At 41.5% G+C, this 15,310-nt stretch overlaps 1 protein-coding gene across 1 annotated transcript; it reads left to right on the top strand.

Moving 5' to 3' along the window:
- The first annotated feature begins 1,635 nt into the window (after window positions 1–1,635).
- b3gnt2l (UDP-GlcNAc:betaGal beta-1,3-N-acetylglucosaminyltransferase 2, like) lies at window positions 1,636–15,260 on the top strand. Its single transcript, XM_088345403.1, has 4 exons — window positions 1,636–1,727; window positions 6,546–7,139; window positions 12,181–12,296; window positions 14,491–15,260. The coding sequence occupies exons 2-4, from the start codon at window positions 6,591–6,593 to the stop codon at window positions 15,086–15,088; spliced, it is 1,263 nt and encodes a 420-aa protein (XP_088201529.1). The 5' UTR covers window positions 1,636–1,727; window positions 6,546–6,590; the 3' UTR covers window positions 15,089–15,260.
- The last annotated feature ends 50 nt before the right edge of the window (window positions 15,261–15,310 follow it).

The raw sequence follows: 15,310 nt of genomic DNA, 5'->3' as shown, positions 1-15,310 counted from the left end.
AGTAATTGTACCAAATACTGCAGAAACACTACAAATGTCTTACTACAGAGATACTACGAAAATTCTGCAAACGTTCTATAATAGAAATACTACAAAAAGACTACTACGGTACCTCTACAAAATATGGTACTACAGAAAGACAACGAAATACTACAGTAATTCTACAAAATTACAGGGACAGTAATTGTACAAAAAAGTACACAAATACATACCTGTCAAGCTCCAAGGATCCATACCCTTACAAACTGTCATATTTTCCCTTACAAAATACAAAATAATCTTACACCGTATTTTTCTTTCAAACGTGTTTATGTAGTTTTAACATGTTATATTGTACATGTGTTTCGTTATATCATTCTGTACATATTCTTAATAATAAAATTAAAAAATGAAATTAAAAAATCAGGAACAATTGTTATCAAAATATCCATTAATAACACTTTAAATTCAAATTTCTCAATAAAGATATTTTTGGAGAAAAAAAAAGAGTTGGCGTTTCTATTTTGTAAACCAAACCACAATATCAACCATTGATGCTTGCATTTTATTTTTTTTAATATTTAATATTATTTCATATCTTTTAATTCAGGTGATTTGGCCGGTTCAAATTGTCCCTAGGTGTGAATGAGCGAATGAGTTGTCTGTCCCTGTGTGCCCTGCGACTGGCTGGCAAACAGTTCAGGGTGTCCCCTGCCCACTGCCCGGAGATGGCTGGGATGGGCTCCAGCCCCCCCCGCGACCCTAATGAGGATAAGCGGTACGGCTGATGAGATGAGATGAAATTTCAAACAGAATATTACCAATTTGGATCACCTGTGCCCGCTCATTTGGCGCCAGCCGCTGCGGTCTATCTGATTGACACCCTGTCCATTTTTAAGCCCTGTCCTGTCACTCTCCGTTTGTCAGTCCGTCTGCAAACCTCTGTTGTTACAAGGCAAGCCTTTTTTGACCCTGGTTCCCGCGTGTCCCATTATTGCACCTGTTTTTCCACCTGCCCGTTCCTGATCTCCCCGCTTGTATCCGGCTACGACCTGTTTTTTAACAGGGACAAAAAATACAAACCTTTGCAGCCTTGTGACTGGGAAACATGTTTTTCATAAGCCTTTTGTGAAGTGATCGGCAACTGTTGGAGGTATGTTGTGCTCTGCGATGAATGGCAAAATATCACTTTTCCAGCTGTTGAGGAGTCTTCCGGTGTAGTGCCTAATTTCGACTCCCCTGCAAAATCCTCCCCCCCTCGCGTGAACGCGCATTTTGCTGAGCCTCCCGACAATAGCTTTTATGTTTTAATAAGCCTATTATATAGAATGCGATCTCTATTTTCGGGAGCGAGGTAATTAGGCACTACACCGGCCAACAATATTTACCCTCGGTCTCGAACTGAAGATCTTCTACGTGATGGGCGAATGTCCTAACCACTGCACTACAGAAATACCACTAGGTAAGAGACAATGTCCTAAACATAGGTCTTATACCCTAGATTTTTGCCATATTTCCGGGCACAATATCATTCATTTTGTGGTGATAAAAATGTGCATGAAAAACATTTTCTTGTTTCATCTACTTTTAATACGAAAAAAAATCCATTTTATTCTGATATAAAGGACAAATATTTAAATACTGAGTTCTTCGTCCCGCCCACGCCGCCGCGTTAACTAGTTCCTTGCGCACTGTTATTAGCAAACGTCGTCCATCTGCGAAAGCACCCTGGTGCTACTCATCTTCAAGTAAGTTCTTGTTTTATTTTTAAATCCCCATCAGCTATTTAAATGTATATTTTAGCGGGTTTTGTGTTAGTACGGGTGTCTCCCGTGAGTATAGAGCCGCTCATTAGAAAGCCCCTTGTTAATTGCCTTGCGTTAAACACACCTTGGAGAAAGTAACCAAGACCACCAAGGACAACTCTGTGATCATTGTTGTCTTCTCGTTTTTGTTAAAAATGTTCTGGAGCCAAATAAAGTGTTTTTCTTTGGCTCAGAATTCTGATAAAATGATATATTCTGCACGTAATTAGGTCATTTATGTGTTTTCTGGAGAGGCGTCTTGCTTGCTCGCTTCGCTTCTCTTTTCCATATGTTTAGACAGAATTTTAAAATATAGTGTATATTTTGTCTATTAGTTATAATATCATATCTTCCATGACCTTATAAGTACAAGACATTGCATTTTTTTTCTAATTCTGAAGATATTATTGCGTGCAATGTGTAAGGACAAACAGAAAATGCTTTACTTTGAAATTTGATAATGCACAATGTCCCTTTAAATGTGTCTTTTCCTAATTGTAATAAAATTCTACATTTGTTAAACTAATGGGCAGCTGAGGTGCTTGGAAATAGCTTACCAGTCCTGGGAGATAGTTTACATTTTTGGTTGTTGCTATCTGCAGGGTGAGCTTTTCGTGTGTTTATGTAAATGTGTGGTGTTGCCATGGAAGCAGACTAACACAAAAAATCCCGTGGCATTGTCTTTATTTATGGTAAAAATACAAGTAATGTAATGTAAATCTGCATTTATATAGCGCTTTTCAAGTCAATGAAGACATCCCCAAGCGCTTTACAATGTGCTTCTCACGGTTGCCATGGCGCCCAATTAGCCCCCGCCCGTGGGCACCAGCTGAAGTTTGTTGACAGATTGGCTCCTGGTCAGTATTTAAATTCTTTCCTGATAATCCCCTTTTGTCGGTCCGTCTGCGAATCTCCATTTTTACACGGCAAGCCCTTTTTCACCTGACCTGTGTTTTTGCTCCTGTTTTTCTTCCTCTACGATCTATTTTAAGCGAGACCACCTCTGCTCTCCTGTCCCGAATAACGATCGTTTTCTTGAACTCGACCACGTCTACGCTCCTCTCCTGGCTTTTAACTTTTTCCCGTTCCCGACACCGCCATCAAGTCCACATCACGCTGCGCTTCCTGTTTGCTTATGTCATTTTCTAGCTTCTGGTAGGGTTCTGTGTTCTCTCATCTGCCTGGCAGGCAGGATGCAGCAGCAGGCCAGGTAGGGAGAGGTGCTAAAATTGTGCCTGTCAGTCACACCCTTAGGCATAAACTTGGAGCGGCTTTGAGGAAATTGGTGGTAATTTGAAGTATCGATCACAGGACTATAGTATCGACCCAAATGCTTAGAATCGATAAAATCGATATTTGGATCAATCTGCCCACCCTTAGCCTGAAGATGTTGTGGCAAAGCGCCACCAAAAGGTTCTTTGCAGTATTCAGCAAAACAAAGCTCGGATGTGTGATTGAAGCAGCATGAATGATACACTCGTCACAGACAATTTATACAGGGTTCGTGCGGGCGCTTGAAATCTTTGAAAATGCTTCAGTTTTAATGTTGTGTTTTCAAGGTCAAGAAAATGTTGGAAATTTGGGTGAAGTGCTTGAAAATATTTGAAATGATTTCCATTGCCGTGTTTCTTGGCAATCTGACTTGATAGACCACGCTTTTAAATGAAGAAAAAAAAAAAAACGTGTGTAAAAATGACACAGACGGTGGCTCCAGTCCTCATTTACCGAGTTGCCATGTGAAGCAGTACTGCGCCCTGCTGTTGCATGCAAGAGGACAGGTTTATCAGACTAATCATGGTAATTGCGACTCTTTTTCAAATAGCGTTTTTTTTCCGGCTTGGCTCATTAAGCTCTTTTGGCTTCCAAATGGCTCCTCCCTTCTTTTTTTAGTAATATATATTATCAATAATATTTTCACATGTTTTGGAGTGGATCCCTGAAAAATACATCAGATATAAATTAGATATTCACAGATCTACAAAATAAATAGTAAAATACAAAATTGGTTATGCTTTTTATACACTGAACCGATTTATAGTCGAACAACAAGTAAAAATACAAAATATTTCAGTGATACGAATGAATTATAAAATGCAAAAAAAAAAACTATTAACAAATTTAGACACAGATCTAAAAAAACACAAAAGATATAAATTAAATTTAAGTAAAACAGACAACTCTGAAAAGTTGCCTGCCAGGCCATAAAGATGCCTGCCCCATTTTTCACACCTTGGAACACAATAAGACGACTCATCGCAAAAAAAAACATTGTTGCAAAGTATAAACGATTGATAATCAGAATATATAACAGAACAACACTTTAAAATTTAGTTTTTTATAAATCTACTTATAACATTCATAAAAAATGAGGTAGAGCGCTCGTCTTGGGATCAATGGATCCCAGTTCGAATCCCGGCTCGTCCGTGTTACATGTCGAAGTGTCCTTGGGTAAGACACTGAACCCCTAATAACCCCAATAAGCAGGTTAGCATCTTACATGGCTGCAAAAACAAGGCCGCTATTGGGAAATGTGGAGCACATTGTAAAGCGCTTTGGGAAGTAATTGACTTGAAAAGCGCTATATAAATGCAGATCAATTCATTTCATTTCATTTGCATGTATATGACATCACTGTTTTCCCTTTGCCATCAGTATGTCCCTGTATTGACTCATATTCATTCATGCAATGTTTGCGTTGCCTCGTCTGCTACAAGCCACGTGAACTCCTCTTTCCGCGATGCTTTTAATGTACGTTTACGTTTTGTAGCGTCATCAATTTTGTTAGCTTCTTTTGAATCTTTTCTTCTTAGGTTTTGGCTTGATTCCTAACCACGTATCTCTACGTAAGATGAAACAGTGTATAAAATAGTATATAACTTAATTGTCTTTTGTTCTCTGAGCGTCTACTTAGGAAAACGATTTGCAAATGCACGACCTAATAACTCTCGGGAGAGTCCGGAAGCACAAAGTTATTCGATGCAGGCTTCTGATTGGCTGCAGACTATGCAAATCGCCAAACGAACCAACATTTCCAAACCGAACGAAGATGTCGAATAAAGCAAACGTTTGTAACAAGCTACCATTCCATCCTGTCTAAAAAAAAAAAAAAACGAAAGATTTTTTTTTTTTTCTTGGAAAAAGTTGTCGGCCACCCGGGCATAGACGTTGTATAAGTTGTACGCCCGACGTAAAAGATGCACGCCCCGGGCGTCCGACCAGATGTTATTTCAAACACTGGTATTAACCAACACTTATAGCATTTTTCATGTTTGTAAACAAGTGTGATGTAGCCTAGCTGCGTGTGCATTGATGAAGCCGAATGGCAGAATTCATGTCAGTTTATAGCAGCTCATTAACACAAAAAGATCATTGATTATAGATAGGAACAGCGCAAAGTATGTGCTAGCAGTGACTTTATTTTAGTCATCAATTACAAATTTTTTTATTGTGATTGCTGCTGGATTTTTTTAAGGTTTTTACATTTATTTGACTGAAATCTGACTCCGAAGACGCTTCATGTGTCTTGTCTAATTCCTTACAGTTGGAGCATGTTCTAAAGTCAGGGAAATTATTGAGCCGAGCGCCAAATATAGTCCACATATTAATTTATTCAGCCGAATCAAATAGTTGAACAAATCAGGTCTCTGCCTGTGCCAATTTTACAATCATGTGCAGGAGACGACGGAGGCTTCCAGGGTTGTCCACTTTTATGACACATGACGATGAAATGTTTACGCCCCATGACCAAGCCGCTGGCTGATTGGTCCGCGGTCGTCGATGCAAAATTCCCAATAGTCCTTTGAATCTTGGGAGATGGGTGATAGCTCATCGCCCTTGTCCCCAGGCGAGGTGATGAGTCATTGTTATCTACACAGACGGAAACCACAGACGCATTCCAAAGGAAATGCAGTTTAGACACCCTTCTCTTAGAGTTTGCCCTTAAACACTGAAGTCAAATTTTAGAACAAGTATATTTGACTCTACGTAAGATGAAACCGTGTATAAAATAGTATATATATATATAGTATATATATTTTCTTTCTTTGAAAGGCACTGAAAAATTGGCCATGAAAAAGGTGTATGAACCCTGTGTCTAAAACAGGGGTGTCAAACAGGCGGCCCGTGGGCCGGATCAGGCCCGCTAAGGGATTGAATTCGGCCCGCGAGACAACGCTGAGGGAAGCGCAAGAGAAAAACAAGCTGCATGTTGAAATATGTCCAGTTGATGTTGCCAAAGACAGGTGCCTCTCACAAATGCTGTACTTGTATTTCTTTTTCTTTTTCTCTCTTTCTCTCTTCCTCCCTTTTTCTATCACTCTCTCTTTCACTATCTCTTTCTGTCTTTGTTCCTCTCTTTCTCTGTGTCTTTTTACCTTATTTTGCTCTTTTCCTTTTCTCTCTCTCTAATTCTTACTTTCCCCTTCCTTTTTTTCTCCCCTTGTCTCTTTCTCTCCTTCTTTTTCAATTTTTCTTTGGATTTCTTTCTCTTTCTTTCCCCCTCTCTATTTTTTTATCTTGTTTCTCCCATTCTGTCTCTATATTGCTCTTTCTTTCTCCATTTCTATCTTTCTTTGTCCCACCCTCTCTTTTTATCTCCCTCTCTTATACTACTTTCTCTCTTTTTCTTTCTCTAATCTACTAGTCTGGCCCCCGAGAGAATGTCTGTTCTATCGTGTGGCCCCTGAGTTAAAATGAGTTTGACACTCCTGGTCTAGAATGTTCACTTCTGGGAAAGACTCCTAATGTGTTTTTCTTCCACAGAAGTCCGTCTCTTGTCCATGAAAATGATCAACGCTTAACGCCTTCATGAGTCTCACTCAAAACTTCCGAGTATTGCTTCTCCTTTCCACTCTACTCCTTGGTTTACTCTACTCAACCCTACGAAAGGAGGCGGTCTTCAATGCCAAGGAGCCACCCAATCCACCCGTCACCCACGACACGAAGGTCCAGACCAAAGTCCAACGCGTCGTCCGAGCCCAGATTCGAACTCGACCTCCATCCCCGGTCCTCGTCCCACTCGGCGTCAACATATCTTCTGCGTTCAGGACTTCCATTCCTGAAAATGGAGCCTACTGGAACCGGCTCCTTCACTTGGGTCTGAAACGTGCAAAGCAGGGCGGGGAACGGTTCAGCAAGGAGCCACTTTGGCTTCACTGCCAGCAGATCAGTCAGGAGCTAATCGAGACGAACGTGCACGATGTGGACTCGTACCCTGTCCTGTTGAGGAACTTCCTCCGGGGGATGAAATGCCGCTCGCCTCCGTTTCTCATCGACCAGCCCAAAAAGTGCGGCGAGGAAGCAACTTTCCTGCTTTTTGCCATCAAGTCCATACCGGCCAACTTTGAGCGGCGGCAGGTACCGACACATCATTTATTGAATTCAACAACTGTTTACATAAGAATGAATAAGCGCTTGTTGAACCAATGTGAATTAATTTGTTTGATTAGGCACAGAATGTGTGGAGTTCCTCCCCACAATCACACAAATATGTTCCAAAATATTCCGCGCGGCATGGCTCTGAAGGATTTTATACATTGGACTATAAAGGATTTTATACGATTGAATACAAATTACATTTAATGCAAAAGATATTCACTGACTGGGCTGTGGTGCGAGGTCAGGACACTCTGGTGGAAAATGTTGTTTACAGGAACGGCTGGAATGGGACGTACGGCTGATAAGATAATCAGCACCAGGGTTGGGTAGGGTTACTTTAACTGGATTACTTTCAATTACTTTTGGATGACTCCAATACCAAATATGCTAATAAAAGACAAAAAACTAAATATGAATAAAATGATGACTCACAACACGTGGTAAGCTTTCTCTCCTGGCTTTGATCTCCGGCAAAACGAACATAAAATGCGACAAACAAAATGAAAATCAATCCAAACAGCTTGCCAACATCATTTTTGCCCTTCCATGTATTCCGTTACTCCCCAAGCCTGCACAAAATTTAGTAATTTTATTCACATTTAGTTTCTTTTGTCTTTTATTAGCATATTTGGTATTGGAGTAATCCAAAAGTAATTGAAAGTAATCAAGTTAAAGTAACCCTACCCAACCCTGATCAGCAGATCCAGACTCAGAAAGGCCCTGATGACGTAGAAACGCTCTGTTGTTTTGAGTACCCCAGACATCGTGACTCTTCGAGATGGTGAAGCCCAGGGGGCTTCCTTGGCACGCCCATGGGAGGAGCCGACACACCATTATGCGGGGAGAAGATGGCCAATAAGAAAAAGCTAAAGGACTTGAGAAAAGGGGCTTCCCAGAGACTCCAACGTCACTAATTCGGCCGTTTTCGCTGGAGTACACTTAGTTAAATTTTTAGGGAAATTAAATCAGCCCCCGGGTGGAAATGTCGGCTTCCTGTTCATCTTTTCCCTCAAGAAACTATTTGCATAAATTGTTTGGTGAATGTAGATTGTGTTTGGTTAATGGAGTCGGACAACTAATTCGAACAATTTGGTAAACGGTACATTTTGATTTTTAATTCCAACAGCTCTCTTCAAAGTACAAGGTTTGACCTCATATCCCCAAAAACTGTGACGTCAGGAAGCAAAACAGACAGCGATTGTAGTAATCAGTGAATGCATAGTGCTCAGTTTAGCTTGGAGTAATTGGAACTTTGCTTATTTTGACGCTGTTTTGTCCGATTGATCATCAAATAGTAAGTTTACCTGCCATATTGTACAGCGTGTGTTCCTTTTTTGACTTTGCCTCATTTTAGGTATATGATTGTGATGGGTTTTTTTTCCTCTCGTTTTCGTCGCTTGTCTTGCAATTATTATAATATTGTTCAGATAGCTCCCCGTTAGCAGTTGGGGTCCCGGAAGGGTCCAGTATTGTTTGGTCTAGGTTAGCGCTCATTGTTCCTTCTCCCAGCTGGGTTCGTGTTCGTTGGCGTGTTAGGTTTTTGTTGTTGGTTTGCAGTTATCTTGGCTGCTTGCTGCATGTTTTCGATCAGCCAACCTCCCGTTTTCTTTCGCCCGATCAGTCGCAGTTTGGCTCTCTTCAAAGTAGTTCTGACCTCATATCCTCAAGAACTGTGACGTCGAGAAGCGAAACAGACAGCGATTGTAGTAATCAGCGAATGCAGAGCGCTCAGTTTAGCTTGGCGTAATTGGAACTTTACTTATTGTGACGCTGTTTTGTCCAAGTTGATCATCAAATGGTTAGTTTACCTGCCATATTGTACAGCGTGTGTTCCTTTTTTGACTTTGCCTCATTTTAGGGATGTTATTGTGATTTTTCTTTTCCTCTTGTGGTTTTTGCCGCCTGTCATGCAATTATTATAATATTGTTTAGAAAACTCCCTGTTAGCATTTGGGCTCCCAGAGGCTTCCAGTTTTGTTTGGTCTAGGTTAGTGCTCATTGTTCCTTCTCCTGGCTGGGTTCGTGTTTGTTGGCGTGTTAAATGGTAAATGGTCTGCATTTATACAGCGCTTTTCAAGTCAATGAAGACCTCCCAAAGCGCTTTACAATCTGCTTCACACTTACCCATTCACACACCAATAGGGAGTCAGCCGTGCCAGGCGCCTACCTGCTTATTGGGGGCATTAGGGATTCAGTGTCTTGCCCAAGGACACTTCGACATAGGTTTTATGTTGTTGGCTTGCAGTTATCTTTGCTGCTTACTGCATGTTTTCGGTCAGCCAGCCTCCCGTTTTTTTACGCCCAATCAGTCCCAGTTTGTCCTCTTTACCATCCAGATTTCCTGATGTGTTAATTTGGTATACTTATGGCTGGCTTTGTTTTAGTTGGCGAGATCGTTTTTTTGTCGTTAGCTTCCGGTTATTCTGGCTGCACGCTTCTGGTCGGCCAGCCTCCCGTTTTTTTCTGCTGATCAGTCCTGGTTAGCCTTTTTAGCAGCCGGCTAGTCTGCCTTGTCCTGGCTGGTTTAGGCCCTGTTAGCTCCCCTTGTGTTATTTTTGATGCTTGCCATTTGTTCTACAATTGCTGCACCCACCTGCAACACAACGCCTAGGCGTTCTCGACAATAACTACCAAAACTTGGCTTGAAATGTAACCTATTCGGCTGATTAAACAATAAACCAATATGGTGACTGGCTTCACATGACGTCAGAGTTTAGGAAGTCAAAGACGAGACAAACTGTCTTAAAGGCATTGTCTTGAAGAAAAATTGGAATATACCAATGATTTATATTGATATCATGCAAAAACATGTACCATTTTCTCACATTTTGTATATTTTAGAATTTGGATATCCCTTTAAATATGTCTGTCAAGATATTCCCAACCTTGGTTCGGCACCTATGCTATTTAGGCAGAGCCAAGAATAGCTACTGTGCTAGTTCTTAGTTTGATGAGTGGTAAAATGATGAGGAAACACCAAAGTCACATTTATTTGAACAAAAGCCGGCAATTTTAAAGAAAAATGGACAAGGAAATGGATGACAATTAACATTTGTTCTAGTAAAATAACACTCTTATTTGGTTAAGGGTGACAGAGAAGAAATTTTAGTTGGTCTTGGTTTATAACCCTTGTTCTAGTTAAACGTCTGTATAATAACCAGTCACGTATTGTAATTTCAGTCATTAAACCTATTACAAGTCACAAAATTGTGTTTTTGTGAACACGTCTAGGATTTTAGAATCAACCTAAAATCTATTTTTGTATCAGAATTCAATGTCCCGCAATAATCTACTTTTAATTTTCAATGACATTTAAAATGAATGTCATGATTACTGATGTGCCCGGAAATTTGGCGCCAACCGCTGCGGGTCCTGATTGGCTCCCTGTCCCTACTTAAACACAGTCCTGTCAATCCCCTTTTGTCAGTTCATATGCGAACCTCAGTGTGTACTAGGCAAGCCTTTTTCGACCCCGACTCCCACCTGTCCCGTTTTTGCTCCCGTCTGTCTCCGGCTACGACCCGTTTTGATTCTGACCACACCTGCTCTTACGACCCGTTTCTGACCCCGACCACGTTTTTGCTCTCCTGTCCCTGTCCTATCGACCTGTTTTTCCGTCCTTGACACCGCCATCGCTTTCTACGGAAGATCCACTTCCGTGTTCGGATCACAATCTGAGAAACACAACAAAATTCGGTTCTGTTTCCGCTCTGGTCCTGACAATAAATGACGTGGGTTCACCAAAAAGACCAATCAATCACAATTTAGATGTTCTTAAGTTTAGGGAATCCCAAATCGACAAGAACACGGTGGTTCTCAAAGTTCAGCAGTCCTCAGTCAAGAGCAAACAAATAAATGAATTCCCTACTGCAACTTTAATGTGGAGCTCAATGGCAAATCAGGTCCTTGTTGGGGTCTTGGTGTAGCTAGTGAAGTTATATACTATTTTATACACTGTTTTATTCTAAGTAAAGTCAAATATCCTTGTTCTAAAATCTGACTTCAGTGTTTGAGGGCAAACTCTGAGAGAAGGGTGTCGTAAACCACGTTTTGCATTGGAATGTGCCTTTCCTACCATTCTGTGCAGATAACAATGACTTATCACCTCACCTAGGGTGTTGGGAGTAAGTGCCTGTCACCCCTTCTCCCATTCTTCAAATCATGGTTGGGAAATTTGCATCGACGACGGCGCGGACCAATCACAGCAGTTTGGCGTGAACATTTCATCGTCATGGGTTATAACACGGGAAGACCCTGGAACCTCGTCGTCTGCTGCACACGATTGTAATTTTGGCACGGCAGAAAGATCCGATTTGTTCAACTTTTTGACTCTGCTAAATAAATTGATATGTGGACTAAACTCGTCGTTCGGGTAATTAAATCTCTCCGGCTTCTGGACATGCTCCAACTGTAAGGGTTTAGACAAGTCGCATGAAGTGTCTTCGGAGTCAGATTTCAGTTTAAGAAATGTTAAAACCTTACACTAGCCACTCTGATCGCCGAGACAAGGAATTTGACTTTTAGAGGGGAAAAACCTAGTTTATTTGGTTTATTTTTGTCCTTCGTGGATCACACCGTCACCAGGTAGAGTCAAAATGAAGGATTTTTTTGAAAAGGAAAGGTTTGGTTTATCGAGCAATGCTAACGATTAAGATACTCACAGGGTCTCTCTGTCGCCTATGCTAGCTTGCGTGTTCTGCCCACAGCGAGCAATAACGAATGATGTGCTGGTACTCGCGATGATGTATTTTTCACAAAACGATTTTGAAATGAGGAATTACAAACCGTTGTCCGCTTGTTAAAATCATTTATTTCATTAAATAATTGAATCATATGATCTTTTTTTACAATGTGTTTCCTATCTAATGTTAGCATTTTTTTCAAATGTCGAATTATCTTTTTTTAAATGTATTTACTTCAAACTGTCTTAACAGTAGGACTTTATTTTGTCAGGAATAGTATTTCGCATTGGGATCACTAATACCGAACACGCTAAGACATTTCTTTTACTTTGACACAGGCGGTGCGTGACACCTGGGGACGGGAGCATCTCCACAATGGCAGCCTGCATGTGAGGACTGTGTTCCTGATGGGTTCTGCCTCAATGGATGACCCAGATCTTGCCGCATTGGTCAGGTCGGTATCGGTAACTAAACTTCTAAGGATGTTGTGTAGTCTTTGGGGTAATAAATTACTGATAAATGACAAACTACTTTTTTGGATCAATTTGAATGTAATATAAACCGCTTAATTTTAAAGGGTTTGGGTAGCAAACATTTGTCGTCGTGTTTAAAACACCTTCAATGATTGCTCTAAAGCAGCGGCGTCGAGCTCACTTTAGCTGGGGGCCACATGCTGTAAAAACAATCTCCCAGGGGCCAGACAAGTAGATTTAAAGAGAAGGACGAGACGAGAAAAAGAGAGGGAAAGAGAGAGACAAGAGAGGAAAGAAAGTGACCGGCAATGCACTTTTTTCTGCCACGGCGGATCTTTTTTGGCTGTTATTTCCCCCAAAATGAAGTGCACGCCTGAGATCCATTATCCCTGATCTCATATTACTGCTAGCAGGGACTGGCAATGCACACTTTTTTCTGCCATGGTGGATCTTTTTTGGCTATTATTTCCCCCAAAATGAAGTGCACGCCTGAGATCCATGATCCATTATCCCTGATCTCATATTACTGCGAGCGGGGACTGGCAATGCACACTTTTTTTTTGCCCCGGCAGCTTTTTTGGGCTGTTATTTCCCCCCAAAGTGAGGTGCATTTCTGCAACCATGATCCATTATCCCTGATCTTATGTTACTGCGAGCGGGGAACGCAATGCACACTTTTTTTTGACCCGACAGTTTTTTTGGGCTGTTATTTCCCCCCAAAGTGAGGTGCACTCCTGCAACCATGATCCATTATCCCTGATCTTATGTTACTGCGAGCGGGGAACGCAATGCTCACTTTTCTCTGCTCCGGCGACTTTTTTTTTCCCTATTGCCATGATTTCCCCCGAAAATGAAGTGTGCTTATGCGACCATGATCCATTATCCCCGATCGTATATTGCTGCACAGCCAGTATCGCCGGCCGAATATTCCTTAGTATGGGTTTTTGATGCACGGCAGTTTTGTTTTTTTCTGCCTAAAATGAATTGCAATCGGGGGCTACTAGAGAGCATGTTAAAAATGGGTAGGGGGATACTTTGCAGATTAACATGTATCGCTGGGGGTCCCGCTCCCCATTATTCGCGATAAATGAGGGATTACAGTCTTTGTTTTAAACGTTTGTTGTCTTATTTTTTTTACTGCCACCTCTGGCCCGAAGTGTAACTGCAGACTATTTAGAAAGATCTTAAACTCTTTCAATATTAAAGCCTGCAATGTACCTAATTTTTAAAGCAAATTTGAAAGTACTACCAATGATGTTTTGCTTAAGTCAGGGGTGTCAAACTCATTTTAACTCGGGGGGCCACACGATAGAACAAACATTCTGTCGGGGGCCGGACTAGTAGATTAAAGAGAAAGAAAAAGAGAGGTAAAGAAATAAGAGAAAGAGGGAGGGAAAAGGAGAGAGGGCGGGACAAAGAGAGAGTGTAAGAAACAAAAGAGATAAAAAGAGAAGTCGTGAGAGAGGGGGAAAGAAAGGGAGCGGAATAAAGAAATCCAAAGAGAAATAAAAGACAGAAGAAGAGAAAAGGGTAGGAAGAGAGAAAGAGAAAAGGGAGAAAAGGAAGTTAGAGCAAAAGAAGTTAAAAAGACACAGAGAGAGAAAGAGACAAAGAGCAACAAAGGAAGAGAAAAAGAGAGAGAGACAGAGAGTGGGAGAAAAAAGGTGGAAAAGAGGGTGGGAAAGAGAAAGAGAGAGAAAAAGAAATAAAAGTACAGTGTCTTTGTTCGAGGCACCTTTCTTTGGCAACATCAAGTTGACATATTTCAACCTGCAGCTTGTTTTTCTCTTGCGCTTCTCTGAGTGTCGTCTCGCGGGCCGGATTCAAACGCTTAGCGGGCCTGATCTGGCCTGTTTTGACAACTGTGGCATTTCTTCCTCATGGCATGAGGCTCTTTAACTCCACCTGAGGCAGTAAAAGCCCACATTAAATCCCACCCCTACATTTGCATATTACCTTATTCTTTTTACATTGTGTATTTTCCGTAGCACTATTTAAATACTCTATATCAACGTGTTATATTGGGTACCGGTATTTTTGTATTCTATATCTTTTATTATTTTATTTTTCAACACAAGGATACGTGTGAATTTCCCTACGGGGATGAATAAAGTATCTATCTACCTATTGATGTATTTATGCCAAGGAAACAAAGTTACTCAATCAATGGCTCAGGTTCGAAGCTGAACACCACGGAGATGTCCTGCAGGCCGACTTCCACGAGTCTCTCTTCAACCTGACCCTCAAGATGAACACATTCCTTCGGTGGACCTTGGAAAGGTGTCCGCAGGTCTCCTTCATCTTCAGCGGGGACGACGACGTGATGGTCAACACTCCGGGCCTTTTGAGATACCTCAGTTCTTTAGACTCTTCCAAAGCCTCCAGCTTGTACGCCGGAGAAGTGATAAGGACGGCAAGTCCCCTGCGGGACCCCAAAAGCAAGTACTTTATTCCTTTGAGCTTCTATGATGGACCCTACCCAGCCTATGTAGGGGGAGGTGGCTTCATCATCTCTGGGGCTTTGCTTGGACCACTGTATTCCGCCTGTGGAGCTATTCCCTTCTTTCCTATAGATGATGTCTATGTGGGAATGTGCTTCAGCGCCCTGGGGGTTGCACCAAAGGCCCACGCCGGATTCCATACCTTCGATATCAGAGCGAAAGACCGGGAGAACTGGTGCGCTTACAAGAGTTTGATCCTAGTTCACCAGAGGTCGCCCCAGCAATTGAAGAGGATATGGAGGGGAATCCACAGTCCGCTATTGACTTGTTGAGAAGTCAATTTGGACTAAGCAAAGTCAATTATTTACTGTACCATGGTCTTGGCGCCTCTACTAGTCCAAACACCACGTCCTGATTATTAGAAGATACATGCAGAAACATCCAAGTGTATTCATTGTTCAATAACAGCTCCTTCAATTAAAACCATGACTGTTTGCTATCTGAGCATTGGAAATGTCATTTTCATTTTAGCTTAGCGACAAATAATTATGCCC

The sequence above is a fragment of the Urocampus carinirostris genome, chromosome 10 (assembly GCF_059441175.1).
Source record: "Urocampus carinirostris isolate Australia breed hairy pipefish chromosome 10, RoL_Ucar_1.0, whole genome shotgun sequence".
NCBI classification, from domain to species: domain Eukaryota; kingdom Metazoa; phylum Chordata; class Actinopteri; order Syngnathiformes; family Syngnathidae; genus Urocampus; species Urocampus carinirostris.
Note: the sequence above shows the minus strand (reverse complement) of the source record. Positions and strands in the feature narration are given on the sequence as shown.